The 25,193-nt window shown below is 37.1% G+C and overlaps 2 protein-coding genes across 2 annotated transcripts; one reads left to right on the top strand and one right to left on the bottom strand.

Moving 5' to 3' along the window:
• The first annotated feature begins 10,940 nt into the window (after positions 1–10,940).
• stx6 (syntaxin 6) lies at positions 10,941–16,999 on the top strand. Its single transcript, XM_003451287.5, has 8 exons — positions 10,941–11,148; positions 12,803–12,972; positions 14,619–14,713; positions 14,862–14,918; positions 15,070–15,198; positions 15,275–15,381; positions 15,762–15,856; positions 16,134–16,999. The coding sequence occupies exons 1-8, from the start codon at positions 11,114–11,116 to the stop codon at positions 16,208–16,210; spliced, it is 765 nt and encodes a 254-aa protein (XP_003451335.1). The 5' UTR covers positions 10,941–11,113; the 3' UTR covers positions 16,211–16,999.
• LOC102079421 (uncharacterized protein KIAA1614) lies at positions 16,702–24,894 on the bottom strand. Its single transcript, XM_013275114.3, has 8 exons — positions 24,878–24,894; positions 24,597–24,770; positions 23,108–23,865; positions 22,037–22,112; positions 20,658–20,868; positions 20,361–20,449; positions 20,111–20,283; positions 16,702–18,406 (listed from the first exon to the last, which is right to left on the bottom strand). The coding sequence occupies exons 1-8, from the start codon at positions 24,892–24,894 to the stop codon at positions 18,213–18,215; spliced, it is 1,692 nt and encodes a 563-aa protein (XP_013130568.2). The 3' UTR covers positions 16,702–18,212.
• Positions 24,895–25,193: the final 299 nt, after the last annotated feature.

Below are 25,193 nucleotides of genomic sequence, written 5' to 3'. Positions count from 1 at the left end.
TTCTAATTCTGTTGTTTTCTTTCAAATTCTGTTGTTTTCATTCAAATACCGTTGTTTTCATTCAAATTCCGTTCTTTTCATTCTACTTCTATTGTTGTCATTCTAACTCCGTTGTTTTCATTCAAATTCCGTTCTTTTCATTCTACATCTTTTGTTTTTATTCAAATTTTGTTGTTTTCATTCAAATTGTGTTGTTTTCATTCCAATTCTGTTGTTTTCATTCTACTTCTTTTCCTTTCATTCAAATTCCGTTGTTTTCATTCAAAATCTGTCATTTTCAGTTAAATTCCCTTGTTTTCATTCAAATTCTGTTCCTTTCATTCAAATTCCGTTGTTTTCAATCAAATTCCATTGTTTTCATTCAAATTGTGTTCTTTTCATTGAAATTCTGTTGTTTTCATTTAATTCCGTTGTTTTTATTCAAATTCTGTTGTTTTCATTCAATTTCTGTTGTTTTCATTCTAATTCTGTTGTTTTCATTCTAATTCTGTTGTTTTCATTCAAATTCTGTTGTTTTCATTCTACTTCTTTTCCTTTCATTCAAATTCCATTGTTTTCATTCAAATTCTGTTGTTTTCTTTCAAATCCTGTTGTTTTCCTTCAAATTCCGTTGTTTTCTTTCAAATTCTGTTGTTTTCATTCAAATACCGTTGTTTTCATTCTAATTCCATTGTTTTCATTCAAATTGTGTTGTTTTCATTCTAACTCCGTTGTTTTCATTCAAAATCTGTCATTTTCAGTTAAATTCCGTTGTTTTCATTCTACTTCTGTTCCTTTCATTCAAATTCCGTTGTTTTCAATCAAATTCCATTGTTTTCATTCAAATTGTGTTCTTTTCATTGAAATTCTGTTGTTTTCATTCTAATTCCGTTGTTTTTATTCAAATTCTGTTGTTTTCATTCAAATTGTGTTGTTTTCATTCATATTGTGTTGTTTTCATTCTAATTCTCTTGTTTTCATTCTAACTCCGTTGTTTTCATTCAAATTCTGTTGTTTTCATTCTACTTCTTTTCCTTTCATTCAAATTCCGTTGTTTTCATTCCAATTCTGTTCTTTTCTTTCAAATTCTGTTGTTTTCCTTCAAATTCCATTGTTTTCTTTCAAATTCTGTTGTTTTCATTCAAATACCGTTATTTTCATTCAAATTCCGTTCTTTTGATTCTACTTCTATTATTGTCATTCTAACTCCATTGTTTTCATTCAAATTCCGTTGTTTTCATTCTACTTCTTTTCCTTTCATTCAAATTCCGTTGTTTTCATTCAAAATCTGTCATTTTCAGTTAAATTCCCTTGTTTTCATTCTACTTCTGTTCCTTTCATTCAAATTCCGTTGTTTTCAATCAAATTCCATTGTTTTCATTCAAATTGTGTTCTTTTCATTGAAATTCTGTTGTTTTCATTCTAATTCCGTTGTTTTTATTCAAATTCTGTTGTTTTCATTCAAATTGTGTTGTTTTCATTCAAATTCTGTTGTTTTCATTCTAATTCTGTTGTTTTCATTGAAATTCTGTTGTTTTCATTCTACTTCTTTTCCTTTCATTCAAATTCCATTGTTTTCATTCAAAATCTGTCATTTTCAGTTAAATTCCCTTGTTTTCATTCTACTTCTGTTCCTTTCATTCAAATTCCGTTGTTTTCAATCAAATTCCATTGTTTTCATTCAAATTGTGTTCTTTTTATTGAAATTCTGTTGTTTTCATTCTAATTCCGTTGTTTTTATTCAAATTCTGTTGTTTTCATTCAAATTCTGTTGTTTTCATTCAAATTCTGTTGTTTTCATTCTACTTCTTTTCCTTTCATTCAAATTCTGTTCTTTTCATTCTAATTCTGTTGTTTTCATTCAAATACCGTTGTTTTCAATCAAATTCTATTGTTTTCATTCAAATTGTGTTGTTTTCATTCAAATTCTGTTGTTTTCATTCAAATACCGTTGTTTTCATTCTTATTCCATTGTTTTCATTCAAATTGTGTCGTTTTCATTCTAATTCTGTTGTTTTCATTCTAATTCTCTTGTTTTCATTCTAACTCCGTTGTTTTCATTCAAAATCTGTCATTTTCAGTTAAATTCCGTTGTTTTCATTCTACTTCTTTTCCTTTCATTCAAATTCCGTTGTTTTCATTCAAAATCTGTCATTTTCAGTTAAATTCCCTTGTTTTCATTCTACTTCTGTTCCTTTCATTCAAATTCCGTTGTTTTCAATCAAATTCCATTGTTTTCATTCAAATTGTGTTCTTTTTATTGAAATTCTGTTGTTTTCATTCAAATACCGTTGTTTTCAATCAAATTCTATTGTTTTCATTCAAATTGTGTTGTTTTCATTCAAATTCTGTTGTTTTCATTCAAATACCGTTGTTTTCATTCTAATTCCATTGTTTTCATTCAAATTGTGTTGTTTTCATTCTAATTCTGTTGTTTTCATTCTAATTCTCTTGTTTTCATTCAAAATCTGTCATTTTCAGTTAAATTCCGTTGTTTTCATTCTACTTCTGTTCCTTTCATTCAAATTCCGTTGTTTTCAATCAAATTCCATTGTTTTCATTCAAACTGTGTTCTTTTCATTGAAATTCTGTTGTTTTCATTCTAATTCCGTTGTTTTTATTCAAATTCTGTTGTTTTCATTGAAATTGTGTTGTTTTCATTCAAATTGTGTTGTTTTCATTCTAATTCTCTTGTTTTCATTCTAACTCCGTTGTTTTCATTCAAATTCTGTTGTTTTCATTCTACTTCTTTTCCTTTCATTCAAATTCCGTTGTTTTCAATCAAATTCCGTTCTTTTCATTCTACATCTTTTGTTTTTATTCAAATTGTGTTGTTTTCTTTCAAATTGTCTTGTTTTCATTCCAATTCTGTTGTTTTCATTCTACTTCTTTTCCTTTCATTCAAATTCCGTTGTTTTCACTCAAATTCTGTTCTTTTCTTTCAAATTCTGTTGTTTTCCTTCAAATTCTGTTGTTTTCATTCTAATTCTGTTGTTTTCTTTCAAATTCTGTTGTTTTCATTCAAATACCGTTGTTTTCATTCAAATTCCGTTCTTTTCATTCTACTTCTATTGTTGTCATTCTAACTCCGTTGTTTTCATTCAAATTCCGTTCTTTTCATTTTACATCTTTTGTTTTTATTCAAATTTTGTTGTTTTCATTCAAATTGTGTTGTTTTCATTCCAATTCTGTTGTTTTCATTCTACTTCTTTTCCTTTCATTCAAATTCCGTTGTTTTCATTCAAAATCTGTCATTTTCAGTTAAATTCCCTTGTTTTCATTCAAATTCTGTTCCTTTCATTCAAATTCCGTTGTTTTCAATCAAATTCCATTGTTTTCATTCAAATTCTGTTGTTTTCATTTTAATTCCGTTGTTTTTATTCAAATTCTGTTGTTTTCATTCAATTTCTGTTGTTTTCATTCTAATTCTGTTGTTTTCATTCTAATTCTGTTGTTTTCATTCTAATTCTGTTGTTTTCATTCAAATTCTGTTGTTTTCATTCTACTTCTTTTCCTTTCATTCAAATTCCATTGTTTTCATTCAAATTCTGTTCTTTTCTTTCAATTCCTGTTGTTTTCCTTCAAATTCCGTTGTTTTCTTTCAAATTCTGTTGTTTTCATTCAAATACCGTTGTTTTCATTCAAATTCCATTGTTTTCATTCAAATTGTGTTGTTTTCATTCTAACTCCGTTGTTTTCATTCAAAATCTGTCATTTTCAGTTAAATTCCGTTGTTTTCATTCTACTTCTGTTCCTTTCATTCAAATTCCGTTGTTTTCAATCAAATTCCATTGTTTTCATTCAAATTGTGTTCTTTTCATTGAAATTCTGTTGTTTTCATTCTAATTCCGTTGTTTTTATTCAAATTCTGTTGTTTTCATTCAAATTGTGTTGTTTTCATTCAAATTGTGTTGTTTTCATTCTAATTCTCTTGTTTTCATTCTAACTCCGTTGTTTTCATTCAAATTCTGTTGTTTTCATTCTACTTCTTTTCCTATCATTCAAATTCCGTTGTTTTCATTCCAATTCTGTTCTTTTCTTTCAAATTCTGTTGTTTTCCTTCAAATTCCGTTGTTTTCTTTCAAATTCTGTTGTTTTCATTCAAATACTGTTATTTTCATTCAAATTCCGTTCTTTTGATTCTACTTCTATTATTGTCATTCTAACTCCATTGTTTTCATTCAAATTCCGTTGTTTTCATTCTACTTCTTTTCCTTTCATTCAAATTCCGTTGTTTTCATTCAAAATCTGTCATTTTCAGTTAAATTCCCTTGTTTTCATCCTACTTCTGTTCCTTTCATTCTAATTCCGTTGTTTTCATTCAAATTGTGTTGTTTTCATTCCAATTCTGTTGTTTGCATTCTACTTCTTTTCCTTTCATTCAAATTCCGTTGTTTTCACTCAAATTCTGTTCTTTTCTTTCAAATTCTGTTGTTTTCCTTCAAATTCTGTTGTTTTCATTCTAATTCTGTTGTTTTCTTTCAAATTCTGTTGTTTTCATTCAAATACCGTTGTTTTCATTCAAATTCCGTTCTTTTCATTCTACTTCTATTGTTGTCATTCTAACTCCGTTGTTTTCATTCAAATTCCGTTCTTTTCATTTTACATCTTTTGTTTTTATTCAAATTTGTTGTTTTCATTCAAATTGTGTTGTTTTCATTCCAATTCTGTTGTTTTCATTCTACTTCTTTTCCTTTCATTCAAATTCCGTTGTTTTCATTCAAAATCTGTCATTTTCAGTTAAATTCCCTTGTTTTCATTCAAATTCTGTTCCTTTCATTCAAATTCCGTTGTTTTCAATCAAATTCCATTGTTTTCATTCAAATTCTGTTGTTTTCATTTTAATTCCGTTGTTTTTATTCAAATTCTGTTGTTTTCATTCAATTTCTGTTGTTTTCATTCTAATTCTGTTGTTTTCATTCTAATTCTGTTGTTTTCATTCTAATTCTGTTGTTTTCATTCTACTTCTTTTCCTTTCATTCAAATTCCATTGTTTTCATTCAAATTCTGTTCTTTTCTTTCAATTCCTGTTGTTTTCCTTCAAATTCCGTTGTTTTCTTTCAAATTCTGTTGTTTTCATTCAAATACCGTTGTTTTCATTCAAATTCCATTGTTTTCATTCAAATTGTGTTGTTTTCATTCTAACTCCGTTGTTTTCATTCAAAATCTGTCATTTTCAGTTAAATTCCGTTGTTTTCATTCTACTTCTGTTCCTTTCATTCAAATTCCGTTGTTTTCAATCAAATTCCATTGTTTTCATTCAAATTGTGTTCTTTTCATTGAAATTCTGTTGTTTTCATTCTAATTCCGTTGTTTTTATTCAAATTCTGTTGTTTTCATTCAAATTGTGTTGTTTTCATTCAAATTGTGTTGTTTTCATTCTAATTCTCTTGTTTTCATTCTAACTCCGTTGTTTTCATTCAAATTCTGTTGTTTTCATTCTACTTCTTTTCCTATCATTCAAATTCCGTTGTTTTCATTCCAATTCTGTTCTTTTCTTTCAAATTCTGTTGTTTTCCTTCAAATTCCGTTGTTTTCTTTCAAATTCTGTTGTTTTCATTCAAATACTGTTATTTTCATTCAAATTCCGTTCTTTTGATTCTACTTCTATTATTGTCATTCTAACTCCATTGTTTTCATTCAAATTCCGTTGTTTTCATTCTACTTCTTTTCCTTTCATTCAAATTCCGTTGTTTTCATTCAAAATCTGTCATTTTCAGTTAAATTCCCTTGTTTTCATCCTACTTCTGTTCCTTTCATTCTAATTCCGTTGTTTTCATTCAAATTGTGTTGTTTTCATTCCAATTCTGTTGTTTGCATTCTACTTCTTTTCCTTTCATTCAAATTCCGTTGTTTTCACTCAAATTCTGTTCTTTTCTTTCAAATTCTGTTGTTTTCCTTCAAATTCTGTTGTTTTCATTCTAATTCTGTTGTTTTCTTTCAAATTCTGTTGTTTTCATTCAAATACCGTTGTTTTCATTCAAATTCCGTTCTTTTCATTCTACTTCTATTGTTGTCATTCTAACTCCGTTGTTTTCATTCAAATTCCGTTCTTTTCATTTTACATCTTTTGTTTTTATTCAAATTTTGTTGTTTTCATTCAAATTGTGTTGTTTTCATTCCAATTCTGTTGTTTTCATTCTACTTCTTTTCCTTTCATTCAAATTCCGTTGTTTTCATTCAAAATCTGTCATTTTCAGTTAAATTCCCTTGTTTTCATTCAAATTCTGTTCCTTTCATTCAAATTCCGTTGTTTTCAATCAAATTCCATTGTTTTCATTCAAATTGTGTTCTTTTCATTGAAATTCTGTTGTTTTCATTTTAATTCCGTTATTTTTATTCAAATTCTGTTGTTTTCATTCAATTTCTGTTGTTTTCATTCTAATTCTGTTGTTTTCATTCAAATTCTGTTGTTTTCATTCTACTTCTTTTCCTTTCATTCAAATTCCATTGTTTTCATTCAAATTCTGTTGTTTTCTTTCAAATCCTGTTGTTTTCCTTCAAATTCCGTTGTTTTCTTTCAAATTCTGTTGTTTTCATTCAAATACCGTTGTTTTCATTCTAATTCCATTGTTTTCATTCAAATTGTGTTGTTTTCATTCTAACTCCGTTGTTTTCATTCAAAATCTGTCATTTTCAGTTAAATTCCGTTGTTTTCATTCTACTTCTGTTCCTTTCATTCAAATTCCGTTGTTTTCAATCAAATTCCATTGTTTTCATTCAAATTGTGTTCTTTTCATTGAAATTCTGTTGTTTTCATTCTAATTCCGTTGTTTTCATTCAAATTCTGTTGTTTTCATTCAAATTGTGTTGTTTTCATTCAAATTGTGTTGTTTTCATTCTAATTCTCTTGTTTTCATTCTAACTCCGTTGTTTTCATTCAAATTCTGTTGTTTTCATTCTACTTCTTTTCCTTTCATTCAAATTCCGTTGTTTTCATTCCAATTCTGTTCTTTTCTTTCAAATTCTGTTGTTTTCCTTCAAATTCCGTTGTTTTCTTTCAAATTCTGTTGTTTTCATTCAAATACCGTTATTTTCATTCAAATTCCGTTCTTTTGATTCTACTTCTATTATTGTCATTCTAACTCCATTGTTTTCATTCAAATTCCGTTGTTTTCATTCTACTTCTATTGTTGTCATTCTAATTCCGTTGTTTTTATTCAAATTCTGTTCTTTTCCTTCAAATTCTGTTGTTTTCATTCAAATACCGTTCATTTAATTCAAATTCCGTTCTTTTGATTTGAAATTTTTGTTTTCTTTTTCTTTTCGTTCAAATTCTGTTGTTTTCGTTCAAATTCTGTTCTTTCCTTTAAAATTCTGTTGTTTTCAGTCAAAGTGCATGTGACAAAGTGGAGGAGCAGTTGCAATGCTCTCACTTGTCCCATATGTGTTTACCTTTTTTTGCACATTGTACACATTATTCTGTTTCTATGTATTTGCTATGCTTTGCTATTTGTCAAGTATTGCTTCACTCACTATCCCGGGTTTGTTTGTGTAAGCGTTCTGTTGTCAGCAAATCAAACATTCTGCAAATTAAGACAAATACTTAGTTATGTTTCTTTATATTTTATTATGTTACAGATTAAGTCATTTGTTCATACTTACTTTGTTTGTCTTTTCAGTCTTCATGAGGGTCAGGTGTGGGGAAACGCCCGCCTGGCATTTCCTCATTTTAAAATCCTGATGATGTCAAACATGACATCAGCAGGTCAAACCAAGTGGAGGGGTTTCTTTTTCCATAGTGATGCTTCCTTTTGTTTGTGTTAAGGTTTAAAGGAATTTGTTGAATGTTTTTCTTTTTGTTAATACTGCCATTTAGTTGTGTAAATGTGTATATTAGAAGTGTGAAGAGGTTTTGTGTTTTTAAATCATCTGTGTAGAGTTTTAGATCCCTCAGTTTGAGTGAGTGGTACTGGCTGGGCAATTGGAGGGAAATTGATGGCCCTATTTAAAGCCAGTCTCTACCAGATGCAGGAGCTGAGCTGAGCTGAGCTGAGCTACCAGATCCATGTTATGTTGAGTTTTGTTAATAGAGTTTATTTCGGGGGAAGTTTTGTTAAGTTACATTAAATTAAGTTCACTGTAAATAAATTGCTCACCTTGGAAATCTGAAATGTCTGCCTAGTCTGCTTCCCTACCACCTTCCTTGACGTTCGAGTCTGACTACTTCACAGTGCATTGTTTTCTAATTTTCCCCTTTTATTAAAGTTCTATTGTTTGTTTTGAAATTCTATTGTGTTGTTGTTTTCAAACTCTGTTGTTTTCATTCTACTTCTGTTCTTTCCTTTAAAATTCAGTTGTTTTCATTCAAATTCCGTTGTTTTCATTCTACTTCTGTTGTTTGTTTTTCAAATTCTGTTCTCTTTCTGTTCTCTTCATTCAAATTCCATTGTTTTCATCTTAATTCTGTTCCTTTCATTCTAATTCTGTTGTTTTCATTCAAATTCAAATTTGAAAACAAACAACAGAATCTGAATGAAGACAACGGAAGTTGAATGAAAACAACAGAATTTGAATTAAAAAAAACAGAATTTGAATGAAAAATGAAATTTGAAAGAAAACAACAAAATGTGGATGAAAAACAACAGAATTTGAGTGAAAACAATAGAAGTTCAATGAAAACAACAGACTTTGAATCCAAATAAAAGAATTTGAATGAAAACAGCTGAATTTGAATGAAAACAACGGAATTTGAATGAAAACAACTGAATTTGAATGAAGACAACATAAATTGAATGAGGGGTGGCCATCTGCCGCAACCAGATGGGGGTCAATAGATGAAGCCAGGACAAAGACATGCTGTGGAAGTGAGCCAGTAACTGTGATTGGTCAGATCATGCCAGTCTTGCCCCTTTTGTATGAACACTGGGACACTCTGGGTTGTCAGCAATGGCTTCCTGTGACTGCAGATCCTAAGTGCTGATGTTGGGATAAGTAAATCCAGATAATGCAAACAAACCCTGGCTATGCTGAGCTCACATTGCACAGCAGGGTACTGAATGCGAAACTGTCGTTCTTTTATGGATAACTCCTGTTTTGTTGAGTATCGCTTCAGGTGGTCTGAGAGCAGATGACGAGGCACTCTGAAGAAATCTATCTGCAGAATGCTGAGAGCACCAGGATAAACACTGTCAGTACTGTGACCTCTGACTTTTAATAGGAGCTCAGAGAGCTGTCACCTGAGTGAAGCTGATGTTAGATTGTATTAGAAACATTAAAGCAGAGTTTGTATGCAGTGATGGCAGAAATGATGAGCATGTCTATAAAAATTAGGTGACCCTGAATCCTCCCTTAGTTATGCTGCAATAGGCATAGGCTGCTGGGGGACTCCCATGATGCATTGAGTTTTTCCTTTTCAGTCACCATTCTCACTCACTATGGGTTAATAGACCTCTCTGCATTGAATCGTACTTGTTATTAATCTCTGTCTCTCTTCCACAGCATGTCTTCTATCCTGTCTTCCTTGGAAGACAGTGTTTCTTTTCAGTGCCTTGGTGAATCACAGCCTCAGTGTCATCGAACTTCTTGCAGACGCAGACCGAGTTGGGGGGTAAGGCCTGGATTTCAGGTGACTGAGGCAGCTTTGGAAACAAGGAATTGGTGGGAAAACTTGTCATTTCCTTGAGTCATCGGGATATGTTATGGTTCCCTCACTGGGTGTTTATGGCAGACCGAGCTGTCTCCAGTAAGTAATTTCTGATGTGCCAGCAGATTTAATAGAGTGTAAAAACTTTCTTGCTTTCTGTCTCTATAAGACCCATAATATCAGACCAAATATTACCCCTCCTCCTTCCTCTCTGGGCCCATGCCTTAACCGTCCACTACTCTTAGACAAAATAAGCAATCTCTCTGAAGTGGCTCGTAAAATGAAACCACCCTCTTGCCAACTTGACATTTTACGAACCTCACTATTCAAAAAGGTCTTTCACACCTTTCACACCATGTGTTCTTAAGGTAATGAATAATTGCTTTGTTGCTACATATTTCAAACAGGTTATTATTTACCCTCCTTTAAAAAAGCCCAATGCTAACCCCGCCACTTGAGAATTGTAGGCCAATTTCAAAATTCCCTTTTATTCTGAAAAAGTGGTGGCCAACCAGCTAACAGAGGTTTGAACTGCTTAATTTCAGTCTGAGTTTTGCTAGATGCACTCCAATATCCACCATACTTTGTAGAGTATCAAATTATATTTTAATGTGTAGAGACATGGATGAATATTCTTTTCTCTCCTTAAAGACCGTAATTATGTTATAAAGAACTGGATGACAGCAAAATATCTGTCTTTGAATTAATAAAAAACACATGAAGTTCTGATCTGTGCACCTGACAACTTTGTTCCCATAGCAACTAAAAATCTTGGACCACTCTCATGTTCAGTTTCCTCCACTTTGAGAAATCTGGGTGTTACCTTTGATCAGGTGTTCAACTTGGAAAAGCATGTTGGCTGTCCTGTCCAAAGTTGTTTTCATCGTCTGCAGAACATTGCCCGTCTTAAACACCCTCAAAGTTGAAACCTTGGTAGAAAAATAAGTCCAGTATTATAGAATGAAACCAAAGGCACCCGCAGTTGCCTTTGACGGTGCAAAACGTTTCATCGACAGTGTTGTGTTTGTTGGGGAGAAAACAAACATACAATACTGCACTTCAGAGTCACACTGCTAGCGATCGAAGATTTATGTAAATTTGACAAGCTGAACGCATTCTGTACTGTACAGGACCACGGCACGAGATTGATTGACAATGATCTACAGCCAGTTAGGACGCAGAACACAATGCACTGTAAAAAAATAAAAAAATAAAAAATTCATGCAAAATTGCACACAAAAAAAAAAATCCGCGAAAAAGCGAGTCCGCGAAAGGTGAACCGCGATATAGCGAGGGACCACTGTATAATATTTCAATTAAATGTTATTTCCCCGCAACTGCTGGTGGCGCTGTTTTCGTGTTTGGAAACTGTAATAAGAGTCGGAGAAGAAGAAAAAGTGTGTCATCGCGGAGCTGTTTCCGGTGCTACGTGTAAACAAAGCCCGTTAGCGGCTCCGTTAGCGGCTTCGTGAGGACGGACCGGCGGAAATCAGAATCCGCGGATTCGGTTACGAGAAAGTGGGTGATGGAGTGAGCAGAGCCGGCGGGATGTCCATGGAAGACCCGTTCTTCGTCGTCAAAGGGTCAGAACTGCGCCGCTAACACAGAGCTAGCAGCTAACATTAGCCTGCGGACAGGTGATAGCTGATCGATAATCGATCTGATCATCGATCTGTTTCCGTCAATAGCGAGACCAACGTGCGTGCCGGAGCAGATTCACGGCAGCTAACGTGCTAACGTTAGCATAAATGTGTCTTCACACTTAGTTTATTAGCATGTTAGCCTGTTAGCTTTGTGTGTGTTTTTTTTTTATCAGATTAAAGTTTTAGGAGGTGTTTTAGACCGTGTGTGTACCACGATGATGATGATGATGATGATGATGATGACAAAGAGTGAGAGACTCTATTTAGATCAAATTTACCAGCTTCTGTTTGGAGCAGGTGGAATGAAACTGAAACAGCAACAATTAAAATAATATAATAATTAGATTTGGATAGGCGGCAGAGAATGAATGAATGAGTGGGTGAATAATAATAATAATATTGTTATTAATAGTAATGATGACATTTCCAGATAGGTGTGTGTTTATCAGAGAGTCACAGACCTCCTGTATGTTGTGGAGGTGAAGCAGTTTGTGCAGCAGGTGGTGCAGAGGGAGGTCAGGATGATCCGTGGTGGAGAACAGTTTGTGCACTGGCTTCGTTTCCATCACAGCTTTATAGTGTCTGCAGCCAATCACAGAACCCTCTCCTGATCACTTTCTACAGTCTGTTGGTGTCTCCAACTTTTATGATGTTTCTCCTCAGTGATCTGTGAGGGGTGGGGTGTGTGTTCTCTCATGATGTTCCCATTGAATCCCAAAGTGAACTGTGTCTCCTCAAACGTATAAACCACCACACAGCAGCAGCTGCATCGTGTTAAATGAAAGTGACCCTCATGATGATTGTATAATACACTGTCCAAACTTCAGAGGCTTAAGACGTTTTCACCTCTGATCTCAGGTGGGCTGAGGCTGCCCTCTCTAGCACCTTAATCACTTGTCACATGAGGGAACACCCGTATCTTCTCCTGATTCACACACAGGACCACAGCTTGTGCTTATATCGCTTCTGATTTCAGCCTGTTTGAACGTTACAGTTGAGATGTTTGATTTTATTGATCAGTGATTAATTAACCTGTTAACAGGTGTAACATTACTTCACCTAATAGGTTCCTTTCTATAAGTAGCTTTTCTAATGATTACAACTATAATAAAGTGTGGGTCTTATTCACAAAACTGTTTGTATGAATGTGTCATGTTGTGATTGATCTATTACTTATCAATATTTTCTCACCTGAATTTGTTCAGATTTAGACACATTTTGTTTTGACAAATCAGTTCCTTCACATGTTTTCTTCTTTTTCATATTTTGTGTGGAGAAAGGGGGACATGGCAGAGTACAGATAGTGAGCCATGTGATTTTAAAAACATCTTGATTCCTTGGCTCTGTAGAAGAACAACCAGGTGGCTGTGCAGATTTGACTGAAATTGTTGCTGGACATTTCAACACTGATCAGTAAACGATCAATAAAGTTGGCCCTCCAGTTTTGTGTTTATTTAGTTTTCCAGTTACCTTACGTCACATGAAAACTCCCTGCAGCAGATAGACCTGGTTCTGTTTCTGGTTTGTGCTATTAAGGTTCCTCTGAAGCTCCGCTTCACCTGTTTGGTTTTTTGTTTGTTTGTTTGTTTTTTAGCGAGGTGCAGAAAGCAGTCAACGCTGCTCAGAGCCTCCATCATAGATGGAGCGAACTGATGGCGGAGGGAGGCGGAGCCTCCAAGGAGGAGATAGACTGGACGACCAATGAGCTGAGGAACAGCCTGCGCTCCATCGAGTGGGACCTAGAGGACCTTGACGAGACAATCAATATCCTTCAAATGTGAAGCCAGCAGAAACACGCACAGGTGTATATAAAGATGTACTGGAAAGGTAAATACAGTTTTATGATTAGAGCATCTGAGATTGGCTGATTCGTTCAGCTGTGGAAAAAAGAAAGAATGAAGAAGAAGAGGAGATGTGTATCACCTCAAAACTCTGGACAGTGAAGACAGTTTTGTTTGTAAATCCTCACATAGACCTGGCGCACAAGGTGAGATGGAACAGTTTGATTGGTTCATAAATGGTTAGAGTCAGTTTGATGACAATTTAATGAAGAAGAGGAGGTTAACAGACTCCTCCCCTCCCACTGCATCTGAAGCTGCCGATTGACACCTGTTTCCTCGTCCATGCTGAGAGCAGATCAATCAATTAGTAATCATTAATTACATATTTACAAACACTGAAATTGGCTCCAATCAATCACTGATTGTGAAGACAGAGTAAGTGATCGTGTTGAATTTATTAGAACAGGTCCCTCTTCTATGGAACCAGCTTCTAGTTTGGATTTAGGAGACAGACACTATTTCTACTTTTAAGATTAGGATTAGGCTTCAAACTTTTCTTTTTGCTAAAGCATATAGTTAGGGCTGGATCAGGTGACCCTGAATCCTCCCTTTGTTATGCTGCAATAGGTGTAGGCTGCTGGGGGATTCCCATGATGCACTTTCTTCTTCACTCACTATGTGTTTATACACCTCCCTGGATTTAGTCATTAGTTATTATTAATCTCTGGCTCTCTTCCACAGCATGTCTTGGTTCTGTCTTCATCCCCACATCCCCAACTGGTCTCTCAGAAGGCCACCCCTCACTGAGCATGGTTCTGCTGGAGGTTTCCTTCTGTTAAAAGGAAGAAACCTCCACCTTTCTACTGTCGCCAAGTGCATGCACGTAGGTCGTCTGATTGTTGGGTTTTTTTCAGTTTTCTCGGGCCTTTACCTAACACTATAAAGCAACTGTTGTTGTGATTTTTCGTCATTAACTTCAGCTACTAAATGCATGACCTCTGGACCTTGACACCAAATCTCCTTTCAGCCAAGGTTTTGGGTGAACCCATTGTGAAACCTAGCATCACCCTGTCATGTGATATACTTAGGTCAAATGGCGTTAAGGCGTCTGGGAAGGGATCTCAAAACTGATTGTGACCCAGACCCTTTTTTTACACCTTGGCTTGTGTGTAGTAGAGGATCAATAGGGGGTCCATGACCCTCTTGGGGACACTCCCATATGGCTTAAAATCTGGGACTCTCCACCACTTGCTCTTAGAACTGAAGAAGCTTCTCAGATGAAACACCTTCAAGAAACTTAAAGAAGTTCAGCAGGTTTTCTTTCCAAACTCCTTAGACTATGATGTCATGGATGACTGAGAACCTTCATAGACATTCTATTCTATTCTAAAGCTAGAAAACACACATGAATAAACTTCGACTGTTGCTTTTTCACACTAGCTAATATATTAAAATGTGTCTCTTATTTTGTTAAATATGCTCTCTGAGCTGAACTAGGTTTTACTTTCATCTTTAGCATGCATTAGGGGGCTACATGCCACCCCTGAGTTGAGGTCACGTGACCAACATTGTCATTATGTAACATGTTTTATATGAAAATAAGATCATTCTTCTTAACGGTAAGTTTACGCATTGTCGAGTCAAACCCAAAGAAGTTCAACCTGGATGCTGCCGAGCTGTCGAAGAGGAAGGCCTTCATCAACAGCACGCGAGTTGCCGTCAAGGTAACTTTATTGACAACAGGAGATCAATGGCTCAGACAGAAGGACCCAGTCATATTCTAATAATTTACAAGGTAGATCGTTCAGGTGATTGATTAGCTGAGATGTCCAGAATTGATTGATTTGATTTGCTGCTGTGTTTGTTTTGCAGGAAATGAAAGATCAGATGTCGATTCCACCTGCTGCTTCTGACCGAAAGAACAAACAGGTAACTGTCACACCTACCTACGGGTGATCCATTACCCGAGACTGAGATCCAGCAGAACCTTCAAAGCACCACAAGATCTCAGTTGGATCCTCTTGGGGTCCTCCTGTATACCCCGTCTTGGTGCACGTGTAACTGTTATTGTAACCTTCAGGCTCTGCTGGGTGAACGTGGTGCTCAGGGCCCCATATGGCAGCCTGGTGCAGATAAGTACAGCCGACTGGACCACCAGCTGCAGAACGCCAACTCTCAGTTCATCGAGGAACAGCAGGTCCAGCAGCAGGTACAAGAACACCTGAGAAACCTAAACAAGCTTTCCACCTTTACAATGCCGCTAAAGTGTTTCCTGTCTCTGATAGCTGATTGCGGAGCAGCAGGAGGAGCAGCTGGAGCTTGTGTCGGGAACCATCGGAGTCCTGAAGAACATGTCGGAGCGAATCGGCATGGAGCTGGATGAGCAGGCCGTGTAAGAACCGAGTGTAGTAAGAGGGGTGGGTGGGAACGTCATGTGACTACAAAATGTCAGAAAAGAGTGATAAAGGTGATTCGGTAAACTAAAGTTCCTGTGATCCCCCGGTTGGTGCTTTCTCAAAGGCATTATGTTTGTTTTTGTTGTTGTTTTTTTATGTGATGATTAAAGGTCACTTCCTGTTCTTGCTCCTCACCATAGCATCTCATTGTCTGATCTTTTGTATATGAAAAACGTTCAGACAGCTTTTAGTTTCTGATATAGTGATTTCCAAATAAAGTTTAATTGAACTGGAACTTTATTTGGCCTGTAATAAGCAAAGAGGTGAGGGGGGAGAGGAGGCACCTGTCAGAGACTTACTGATGTCCTTCCTGCAGGATGTTGGATGACTTTGGCCATGAAATGGACAACACTCAGTCCAAACTGGACAACGTGATGAAGAAGCTCGCCAAGGTGTCCCACATGACCAGCGGTAATCTGCCCAACAACACATGAAACAAGATATGAGTTAGCTCAGAGGGGTGGGAAGGGTTTTAGATGTTCAGAGCTGATGAATCAGAAATGATCAATTAGGGCAGGAAATTTTGTAACTTTAAGCTGATTTGGATTTATTGATGATGATGATGGAATTGTTGATCTTGCTGTAGTTCTCCCCTCTGCTGATTGAACTGAGCTGGAGTCAGTGGGACTACCTATATTGATGAGGTGCACTCACCTGTACTCATCTTAATAACTCTGTGTGTTTGCAGATCGTCGTCAGTGGTGTGCCATCGGCGTGCTGCTTACCATCCTCTTCATCATCATTCTCCTTTTCTTTATCCTCTGATCAATGCCTCCACCTATCGACATGAAATCTTAATCCCGTTTACTGGACTCCATTTATACTCTACTGAACATTCTTTGGACTATGCTGAACTTTATTTAGACTCTAATGGACTCTTCCTGCTGATCGGGAGTGAACAGCACTTTTGGTTCCTTGAGTGTTTAACTGTTAGAACCACCTCAGAGGTCAAAGGTCATGTTTGGTGTGGTTTTGTTTGGTTGTTCTTTTTATTTAAAACTGAAAATAACAAGTTTCACTCGAGTTTAATGTGGACTTATTCTGCTCCTTTGCACAGTAGCTTTGCGTGAGTTACAGCTCAAAGTAATCATTCTTTCATTTGATACTAGGCCTTGGTGCAGCCCCTCAATTTATCCTCCAACGCTTCAAGACAGTCTTATTGGCTGCCCCTCATAAACAGAAGGTATGAACAGCAGGTGGGTGGGGCTTCTATCCTCTCTCTGTGGCATCTTCCAGATTCAAGAGTAGAAAAAATGTTGAGAGCAGTCTGAGCTCTTGGCTCACAGGGAAAACTATATCCTCCTGAGAACCAAGGAAAAAGGAATCTTTTTGTGATTTCCTTCCTTTTTGGAGCTAAAAGAGGCCTCCCAGACACATGAGATCTAAATGGAAAGCCCGGGATGTCCTCTATTTAGTACGTCAGGACTTAGTAGGGTAGAACAAATAATTCAAAACATATAGACCAAAAACAAATGTCCATTAGAGAGGAAATGATGAATAGGATGGTTCTCAGGAGGGTATGAACTGTGACCTAATTAGAAACTTTAATAGAAACATCCATCACAGGAGCAGGAGACACATGACAGGAAGTGAGGAGAGCAGGTCCACTTTAAAGACACTTTTATCCAGTTGTGTTGAATACTAATTTTAATTTAATGTCAGAGTTTAACTCACGTTTAGTTCAGTTCAAACTGGTTTAGTTCAGTTTGAACTTCATGGCAGTACTTTACACCTAAAGTAGAAACACTAAAATTCCTGTTTTGTTTTTTGACTGAAACCGTTTTATTTTATTGTCTTTTTTATTTCTGTTTCCTGTATTTATCACATGTGCAGCATATTGAGTGACTTATTGACCTGTGGATGACTTCCTGTGGCTCCTTTAGTGTAATATCCTGAAGGCTGGTGAGCAAGTTAGTTAAAACATGAAAATGGATGACGGCAGCAACAGCCAGTCACGTTGTCCTAGATATCGGGTTTATGGTACGCCGTGACAGTGGCAATTCTCCTGCGGCCGCTAAAATGTTTCCTGAATAAATGATCTCAGTGTTCTGATGTCTGACTGAAACACAAAACAAACTGAAATAAAGATTGTGACAAACCTGAAATTTCACCTGCTTTTACACTAAAGATTAACCAGACTGTTCATGTTTCTGCAAAACTTTATTCCTCACACTAAACAAGAATAAATAATGAGTGACTGAATGGAGAGAGCTGTTAAAGATCAGTGATTGATAAAAGTGTTATCAGCTGACCGATGGTGAGATATGTCTCGAGCTGAATTTTTTTTATTCAATAAAGAAAAGAAAAGAAAATCAGACTTTGACCATTTGATTAAGGTACATTTTAATCTAGTCTGACTGATTTCAATTATTGATCAATGAGTTTTTCACTTTGAATAATTTTCTTTTTTGGCAGGTCCCAGCTGGTTTTTAAACAATATTTTTCTTTAACAAAAGCAAAACAAACACAGACAAAATAAAAAACCAAGCTACTTCATGAAAACAAAAACATCATTAATAATAATATTATTAATATAATAATAAAATAAAATAGAAAAAACAGTATCAGCTCAGAGGACAAATACTGCATGGCATTAAACAAATATTCACACCAGCAAGTCAAAGTGATTTAACAGGAGACAAGAAGCTTCTCATCATGAGAAAGTGTAAGACATAGACTGCAGTTTTGCTTTAACTCTGTTACTGCCATAAACAGGTGAGTCGGGTTCAGTGTTGGCAACTGGTTCTTCAGTCAGGCAGTGTGGTTGTCACTCTGAACGTGTCCTCTGGTGTCGAAGGACCCGAATGGTGACAGACTGGTTCTTGATCAGGAGGTGGGTCACCTGGTCCAGACTGAGGGAGGCCACTTTCTCCCCATTGACTTCCAGGATCTCATCTCCAATAGCCAGCAGGCCAGCATACAACTTCCCAGTGCTGCTGTTCATGTCTTCGATATACACACCTGTAATGTACATCAAACTGTTAGTAGTTTGTTGCTCTGTAAAAAAAAGCCCTCATAAAGCTAGAATGTCTTACTATTTATCACTGATTAAAGAAAGAAAGAACAACCCTAGGTTTCTCTTCAGCACTGTAGCCAGGCTGACAAGAAGTCAGAGCACTGTTGAGCCAACCATTCCTTTAACATTAACTAGTAATGACTTCATGAACTTCTTCAAAAATAAAATGTTAACTATTGCAAAACAAAATTATTCATAACCATCTCACAGATGTACCATTATATACAGCTACTTTTAATACTGTTGATAATTATTTAGAGTTTTTATTTTTCTAACTTTATTTCAATAATTACTTCCTCCAAATGATCAACATGTCTTTAGACCCCATTCCTACAAGACTGCTCAAAGCTTGCAGTAGTTAAACTGTTACTTAAAAAGTCATCACTTGATCCAGCTGTCTTAGCTAAGTATAAGTCAGTCTCCAACCTTCATTTCACCTAAAATTTTTTGAAAGAGTAGTTGTCAAACAGCCAACTGATCATCTGCAGAGGAATCATTTATTTGAAGAGTTTCAGTCAGGTTTCAGAGTTCCTCACAGTACAGAAACAGCTTTAGTGGAGGTTATAAATGATCTTCTTATGGCCTCCGGTGTTGTATGTTATTCCTCCTTGACCTTGGACACACACTAAAAAAAATTGATCTCTCATTCCTGTTTCTTCCATTTAAGGAACATTTTTAAATTGCAAGCTATAGTTGCCTCCTCTGAAATGAAGAAAATTGTTCATGCATTTGTATCATCGCACTTAGATTATTGAAATGCTCTCTTTATGGGCATGGACAAATTATCTCTGTTACACCTCTAAGCAATAATGAATGCTGCAGCCAGACTCCTGACACACTCAAGCTCACATTACCTCCATTTTATTTTCTTTACATTGGGTCCCAGTTGACTTTAGAATTCATTTTAAAATTCTCACACTTACATGGAAAGAATTATTAACTCCTCTATAAAAATTTATTTTTTTCTTTATTTCCCCAAATCCCGGGTTAAACAGTGTAAGGAATTTTTAACACAGGTCTTCCAAACATTGTAGTTTTATGTGTGATGCTTACATACACTCAATCTGTTACAATTTTTGACCTATAGTTTTTGGCATAGTTTTTGTCAATAACCTTTTTTTCCTGACAATACAACATGGTAATTAAGTCAAAACTGATGCACAAGGACAAAAACTATGATGAAATGTATTTATACTTTTGTAAACAAATAAAAATGAGATCCAATCAGAACTAATCAAATTGTGTGGAAAGGCCGGACAAATGTGGCAGTGATCCAATCCTTGTGCAGTTGTTTAATGCAGTATCATTTTCCTGGACTACATCCAGGAAACTTCAAGCTGCATGGTGTAGGGAATAGCTGTGACTGGCTCATCAGGCAGTGATGTGCTTTGTGATCTATTGGTGGTGGCGTACACATTTGAAATATCACTAAATCATGCTCATTTCATTGTGGGAACTGTCATTTTCTACATTACCATCACTGTTCCACAACAGGACAATAAAGTCCCCAGATAGAGTCTCCCTGACCCCAACATATTAGTGAGTCGATATATTTAGTAATGTGAGTACTATTTAAGATGATATCAGTAGTAATGTGAAAAATACTCATATATATTAAGTATTAGGGGAAGTGTCGGTAGTGTTAGTACCAGAGTCACGTCGTCCTCTTCCTCTGCTGATGATGAAGCCAAAGATTTGGCCCACTGGTCGCTTAAGCTCCAATAAAAACGTCCCATCAGGGCAAACCTGAAGAATCCGCCCGACAGAGCAAACTGAAGAGGGACAACTGATGTCTTTGACGCCAAGACTACCAGGTAAGAACCTGAGAGACAAACAGGTGGGTCGGCTGTGATGGGCTGGTCTGAGTATCAGGGTAGAAGAGAGAAGTGTGTGTCTTACTGTTCAGCAGCTGGTTTATAGTTCGCAGAACGATCTTTCTTCTTCTTCAGCTCCAAAGATGACTTTCTTGACTGGAAAAGTGGCACTTCCTGCTGAACAGACAGGAAACAGATAGGTTAAAGAAGTAGTCTCGGCATCTGATGAAAGAAAACTTATATATACATACATACATACATACATACACACACACACACACACATATATATATATATATATATATATATATATATATATATATATATATATATATATATATATATATATATATATATATATATATATAATTTATGTTCTCACCACACTGAGCGACTCAACAGATGAAGTTTTCTTCACCAGCCTGGAGGAGTTCCTGGAAATTGAGGAGGTGGAGTCAGCAAGGGAGGGGTGGGTTCGCTCACGGGTCCGTGAACAGAGGCGGTCGAGGCTGCTGGTTCGAGTCCTGCTCAATGTGACGGTGGAGAAAAAACGTCGCAGAGAAAGACGGGAGGAATCTTCTCTGCTGCTTAAACTGCAACACAGATCCTGAGATCAGTCACATGACACCTCACCTGGAAACAGCTGAGATCACAGCTGGATTTAAACAGTGTATTGGTCTTTCTGAGTTAACTTCAGTAATTGCTTCCTCTAAACCATCAACGTGTCTTTTAGACCCCATTCCTACAAGACCGTTGAAAGAAGTCCTGCCATTAATTAATGCTTCAATTTTAAATATGATCAACCTATCTCTAATAATCGGCAATGTACCACAGGCCTTCAAGCTGGCAGTAGTTAAACCATTACTTAGCTAATTATAGGACAATTTTCATCCTTCTTTTTTTTTCAAAAAAAGAATTGAAAGAGTAGTTGTCAAACAGCTAAAAGATCATCTGCAGAGGAATGGTTTTACAGTTTTAGTCAGGTTTCAGAGCTCATCACAGTATAGAAACAACTTTAGTGAAGGTTACAAATGATCTTCTTATGGCCTCTGACAGTGGACTCATCTCTGTGCTTGTCCTGCTAGACCTCAGTGCAGTGTTCGATACTGTTGACCATCATTTTCTATTAAAATAATTAGAGCATGCTGTAGGTATTACAGGTACTGCGCTGCAGTGGTTTGTATCATATCTGTCTAATAGACTCCAATTTGTTCATGTAAATGGAGAGTCCGCTTTACACACTAAGGTTAATTGTGGAGGTCCACACATTTACATTATAGACCCCTCTGCATTGAATCCTACTTGTTATTAATCTCTGGCTCTCTTCCACAGCATGTCTTTTATCCTGTCTCGGTGCTCTCACTCAAACCAGTCTTGGCAGATGGCCCCTCCCTAAGCCTGGCTCTGCTGGGGCTTCTTCCTGTTAAAAGGGAGAGATTCCTTCCCACTGTCACCAAAGTGCTTGCTCACAGGGGGTCATATGACTGTTGGGTTTTTCTCTGTATGTAATATTGTAGGGTCTACCTTACAATATGCGCCTTAAGGCAACTGTTGTTGTGATTTGGCACTGAATAAATAAAATTAAATAAATAAATAAAATTAAATTGACTTGAATAGTGGGGATAAGCATGTGATCAAAACACAATTAAATCCAAAAAAGCGATCAGTTAGGCTGCTGCAACTAAGCTCATGAAACAAATGAATCCAGGTGTGATGCTCATCTCCTGTACCAGCTGTCATAATGAAATCACACAAACTCACTGTGCAGGAAGTGAAACGTCAAGTTGGTGGAGCTCTGCTCTCACTGGCTCTGAGGTGGGTGGGGGATGACTCTCAGCTGTAAACAAATTAGAAATCTAGACGTTAAGGTGTGTTTAGAGGCGCATGTGATATCATGTGCAGCTCTGCAGTGACCTCTGGAGGCCAAACATTAAACTGCTCACAGATTAAATAAAAATGATTTATGGTAGCCCCATGTTTATGTTTAGAGGTACAACAGAAGTTACAAGGTACAAGGAAGTTCAAGATATCCAGGCTTTCGCTGTGTTAGCTGGCTCAACAAAACTTAAAATCCCAGTCAGAGATAACGGGTGTCAGCATACTGGTTATCAACTTTCTCTGTTAAACTGGGCTTCAGGCTCTGAGTGCGCTCACATAAAAATGGGCATTTCACACGTCTTGTGACTCTTCCTCTGCACTAAATGATATCTGTGAGTCCTGCCAGTCCAGTTAGAGCCATTATCAGAAGATGATGATGATAAAAAATAGAGATAAAAATCTGTAAAGAACATAAAATTCTAACATAAATAATCTGAGAGAGGAATGGTACAGTAGCTGTTTAATCTGGTAATTTGTGGCACAGAGTGGTAAAATTAAGATCTGAATTGCAGTGAATCCATGTAAACATTAACATACAAGCTTCCTGTCCCACAGGATGATTAAGAAGATGTGGAAATCAGATCAGCGTGAATTAATGTAAATTGTTGAACAGTTATGCTTGGTGTGTTTTCTGTGTTTGCAGCAGTGTGAAAGAGACTAAGCAGCAGATCATAATCAAGCAGAACAACATTTAGACATTTTCTGCAACAGCACACGAACACAGGAATGTTCAGTCTGAGCTGCCGCAGCTTCATTGGCTGCTTTTAGGAACACGCTGCACATGAAAGAATCAAAGGAAATTCTTCAGCTGATTTTAAACTCAAACTCTGAACATCACCTGATTCTGACTAGGTGATGCCTTCAGCACCAGTTACCGTGGTGATTTAGCAGGTAAATCTCTTAGCTCAACACAGAGTGTGTAGGCAAATGTTTTTCAGGAGATAAAGTTCTCACCTGTTGTGTCTGCGCTCCTCTCTGAGGAGGATGAGGAGTTCTTCATCATGTTGTTCAGATCTTCCTCCACCTCACGCCCTCTCCTCTCCCTAGGCTCAGGCCCCAATTGATGCTCTCTGTGCAGTTTGGGCGGGTGGGTGGTACACAGCCCCACTGAGTGAGGGGCATAGGGGTTGACTGGCAGGCCAGCGTAGGGCATGGCTTGATGAAAAGTCACCTGGGCTCCATTTAGCTCCACTGATTGCCGTCTCACCTGTGTGTAAGCCCCATCCTTTTCCACACTGGTGACAGAGCCGATGTAGGTCTCTCTGATTGGTTCAGTCCGCAGGTTAAGGTGCTGTCTGTTTAGGCTCCCCCTCTTGTCAGTTCCAGGTGAGTGTTGCCAGAGATTGACTCCGCATCTTATTCCTCTCTCACAGGTGTGATTCTGACCTGCTCTGCTCACCACTGTTCGCCCCCTTGGCTGCTTGCCAACAGCGTGCCCTGCCTCCGCCATGCCATTGATGTACAGGTTCAAGTCTGGTTTGGACATCACCACACCAACTCCGCAGTTCCCCGTCTGTCTCTTCTGCCGCTGTCGCTCCAGGTAACGAGATTCCGCCTCCTTTTCCGTCTCATCCTCAAACCGCAGACGACGAGTCGGAGATGCTGCTTGTCGCTGCCTGGCCGACAAGGTGTTGGGTTTGCTGCTGGATGAGCCTCCTGAGAGAGAGGCCACACCCCCTGACTGCACCTGTTCACATTGCCTCAACCCCAGGCTGAAATAGTGAGACATGTAAAAGCTGATTCTTAATGGTTTCAGTGAGAACGTTAAAAATAAAACTGTGATCTACAAAATCAGATTTGTCAGTGAAGCCTTTATTTAATATTTATAGATTTGTTTGTTTCATCATAAAACAATAATCTTTTTTTGCCATATTTTTAAAAAATAATTTATTATTTTTGTGAAGTAAAATATTTTAAAGATAACTTCTTTAGTGTTTTGATTTCAGGGTTTGTTTAACCCATTTCTATCTTTTCCCATTATCTGGTAAAACTTCAAGATTCAGGTGTTTGTCACTAAAGGTAAAGGTGACCAGTCAGCTGCTCTGCAGTTAATTTAATCACCAAGTCATAATGATGTAATTAAGAGCACAGAACTAAAGAACAGCTTCTTCATAAAACTGATTGAGCCTCGTTAGTCAACGTGTGTGTGTGTATATATATTACTCACAGCGTGTGTGTTACTCACACCATGTGTGTGTGTTACTCATGGCGTGTGTGTGTGTTACTCACGGCATGTGTGTGTGTGATTGTGTGTGTTACTCATGGCGTGTGTGTGTGTGTGTTATTCATGGCGTGTGTGTGTATGTGATTGTGTGTGTTACTCATGGCGTGTGTGTGTGTGATTGTGTGTGTTACTCACAGCGTGTGTGTGTGTGGTACTCACAGCATGTGTGTGTCTGTGCGTGTGTGTGTGTGTGTGCGTGTGTGTGTGTGTATTACTCACAGTGTGTGTGTGTCAGGGGTCAGCAGGCTGTGGTCTCCTCTCAGAGGAAAACAACGACGCTTCATACGAACTCCGTCCTCACACTGCTGCTGCCGCGGCAACCGGTCAACCACAAAGAGGCTGAACACATACACACACGAGGAGGGGTGAAGAGCGAGGATGACATCAGGTGCTCTGATTGGTCAGAGGGACAGAGGAAGGAGGATTACCAGGAGCAGCTCGTCAGGATTAATTAAGCTGACGAGCCCACAGACTGTTTACATCAGCACAGTGTGTTTGACCCACTCTGTGGGGACATTTCTGCTCTGAAGGCTTTTTCAGACTTTTGGCCCTCATTATTTTCCAGCAGGACAGTAGAGCAAGGTGTTGTGCTGTAACAAAAATTAGTTTCCATCATGTTGTCCTGGAACATGTACCGGTGTGCTGTCCCACCTGTTCTCGTGTAATGATCAAGTAATAATCTAGTACTTGTAGCACTGATAGTACTTTTTAATACTTTTAGTCCCTCAGTGTTTGCTTGTGAAATGTTGTGAGCCGCCAATACACTTGAGCAGGTAGTGTAGACTGCTGACGGCTGATGTAAATTCCCAGTTTTCA

Source organism: Oreochromis niloticus, linkage group LG23, assembly GCF_001858045.2.
Source record: "Oreochromis niloticus isolate F11D_XX linkage group LG23, O_niloticus_UMD_NMBU, whole genome shotgun sequence".
NCBI lineage: Eukaryota > Metazoa > Chordata > Actinopteri > Cichliformes > Cichlidae > Oreochromis > Oreochromis niloticus.
Note: the sequence above shows the minus strand (reverse complement) of the source record. Positions and strands in the feature narration are given on the sequence as shown.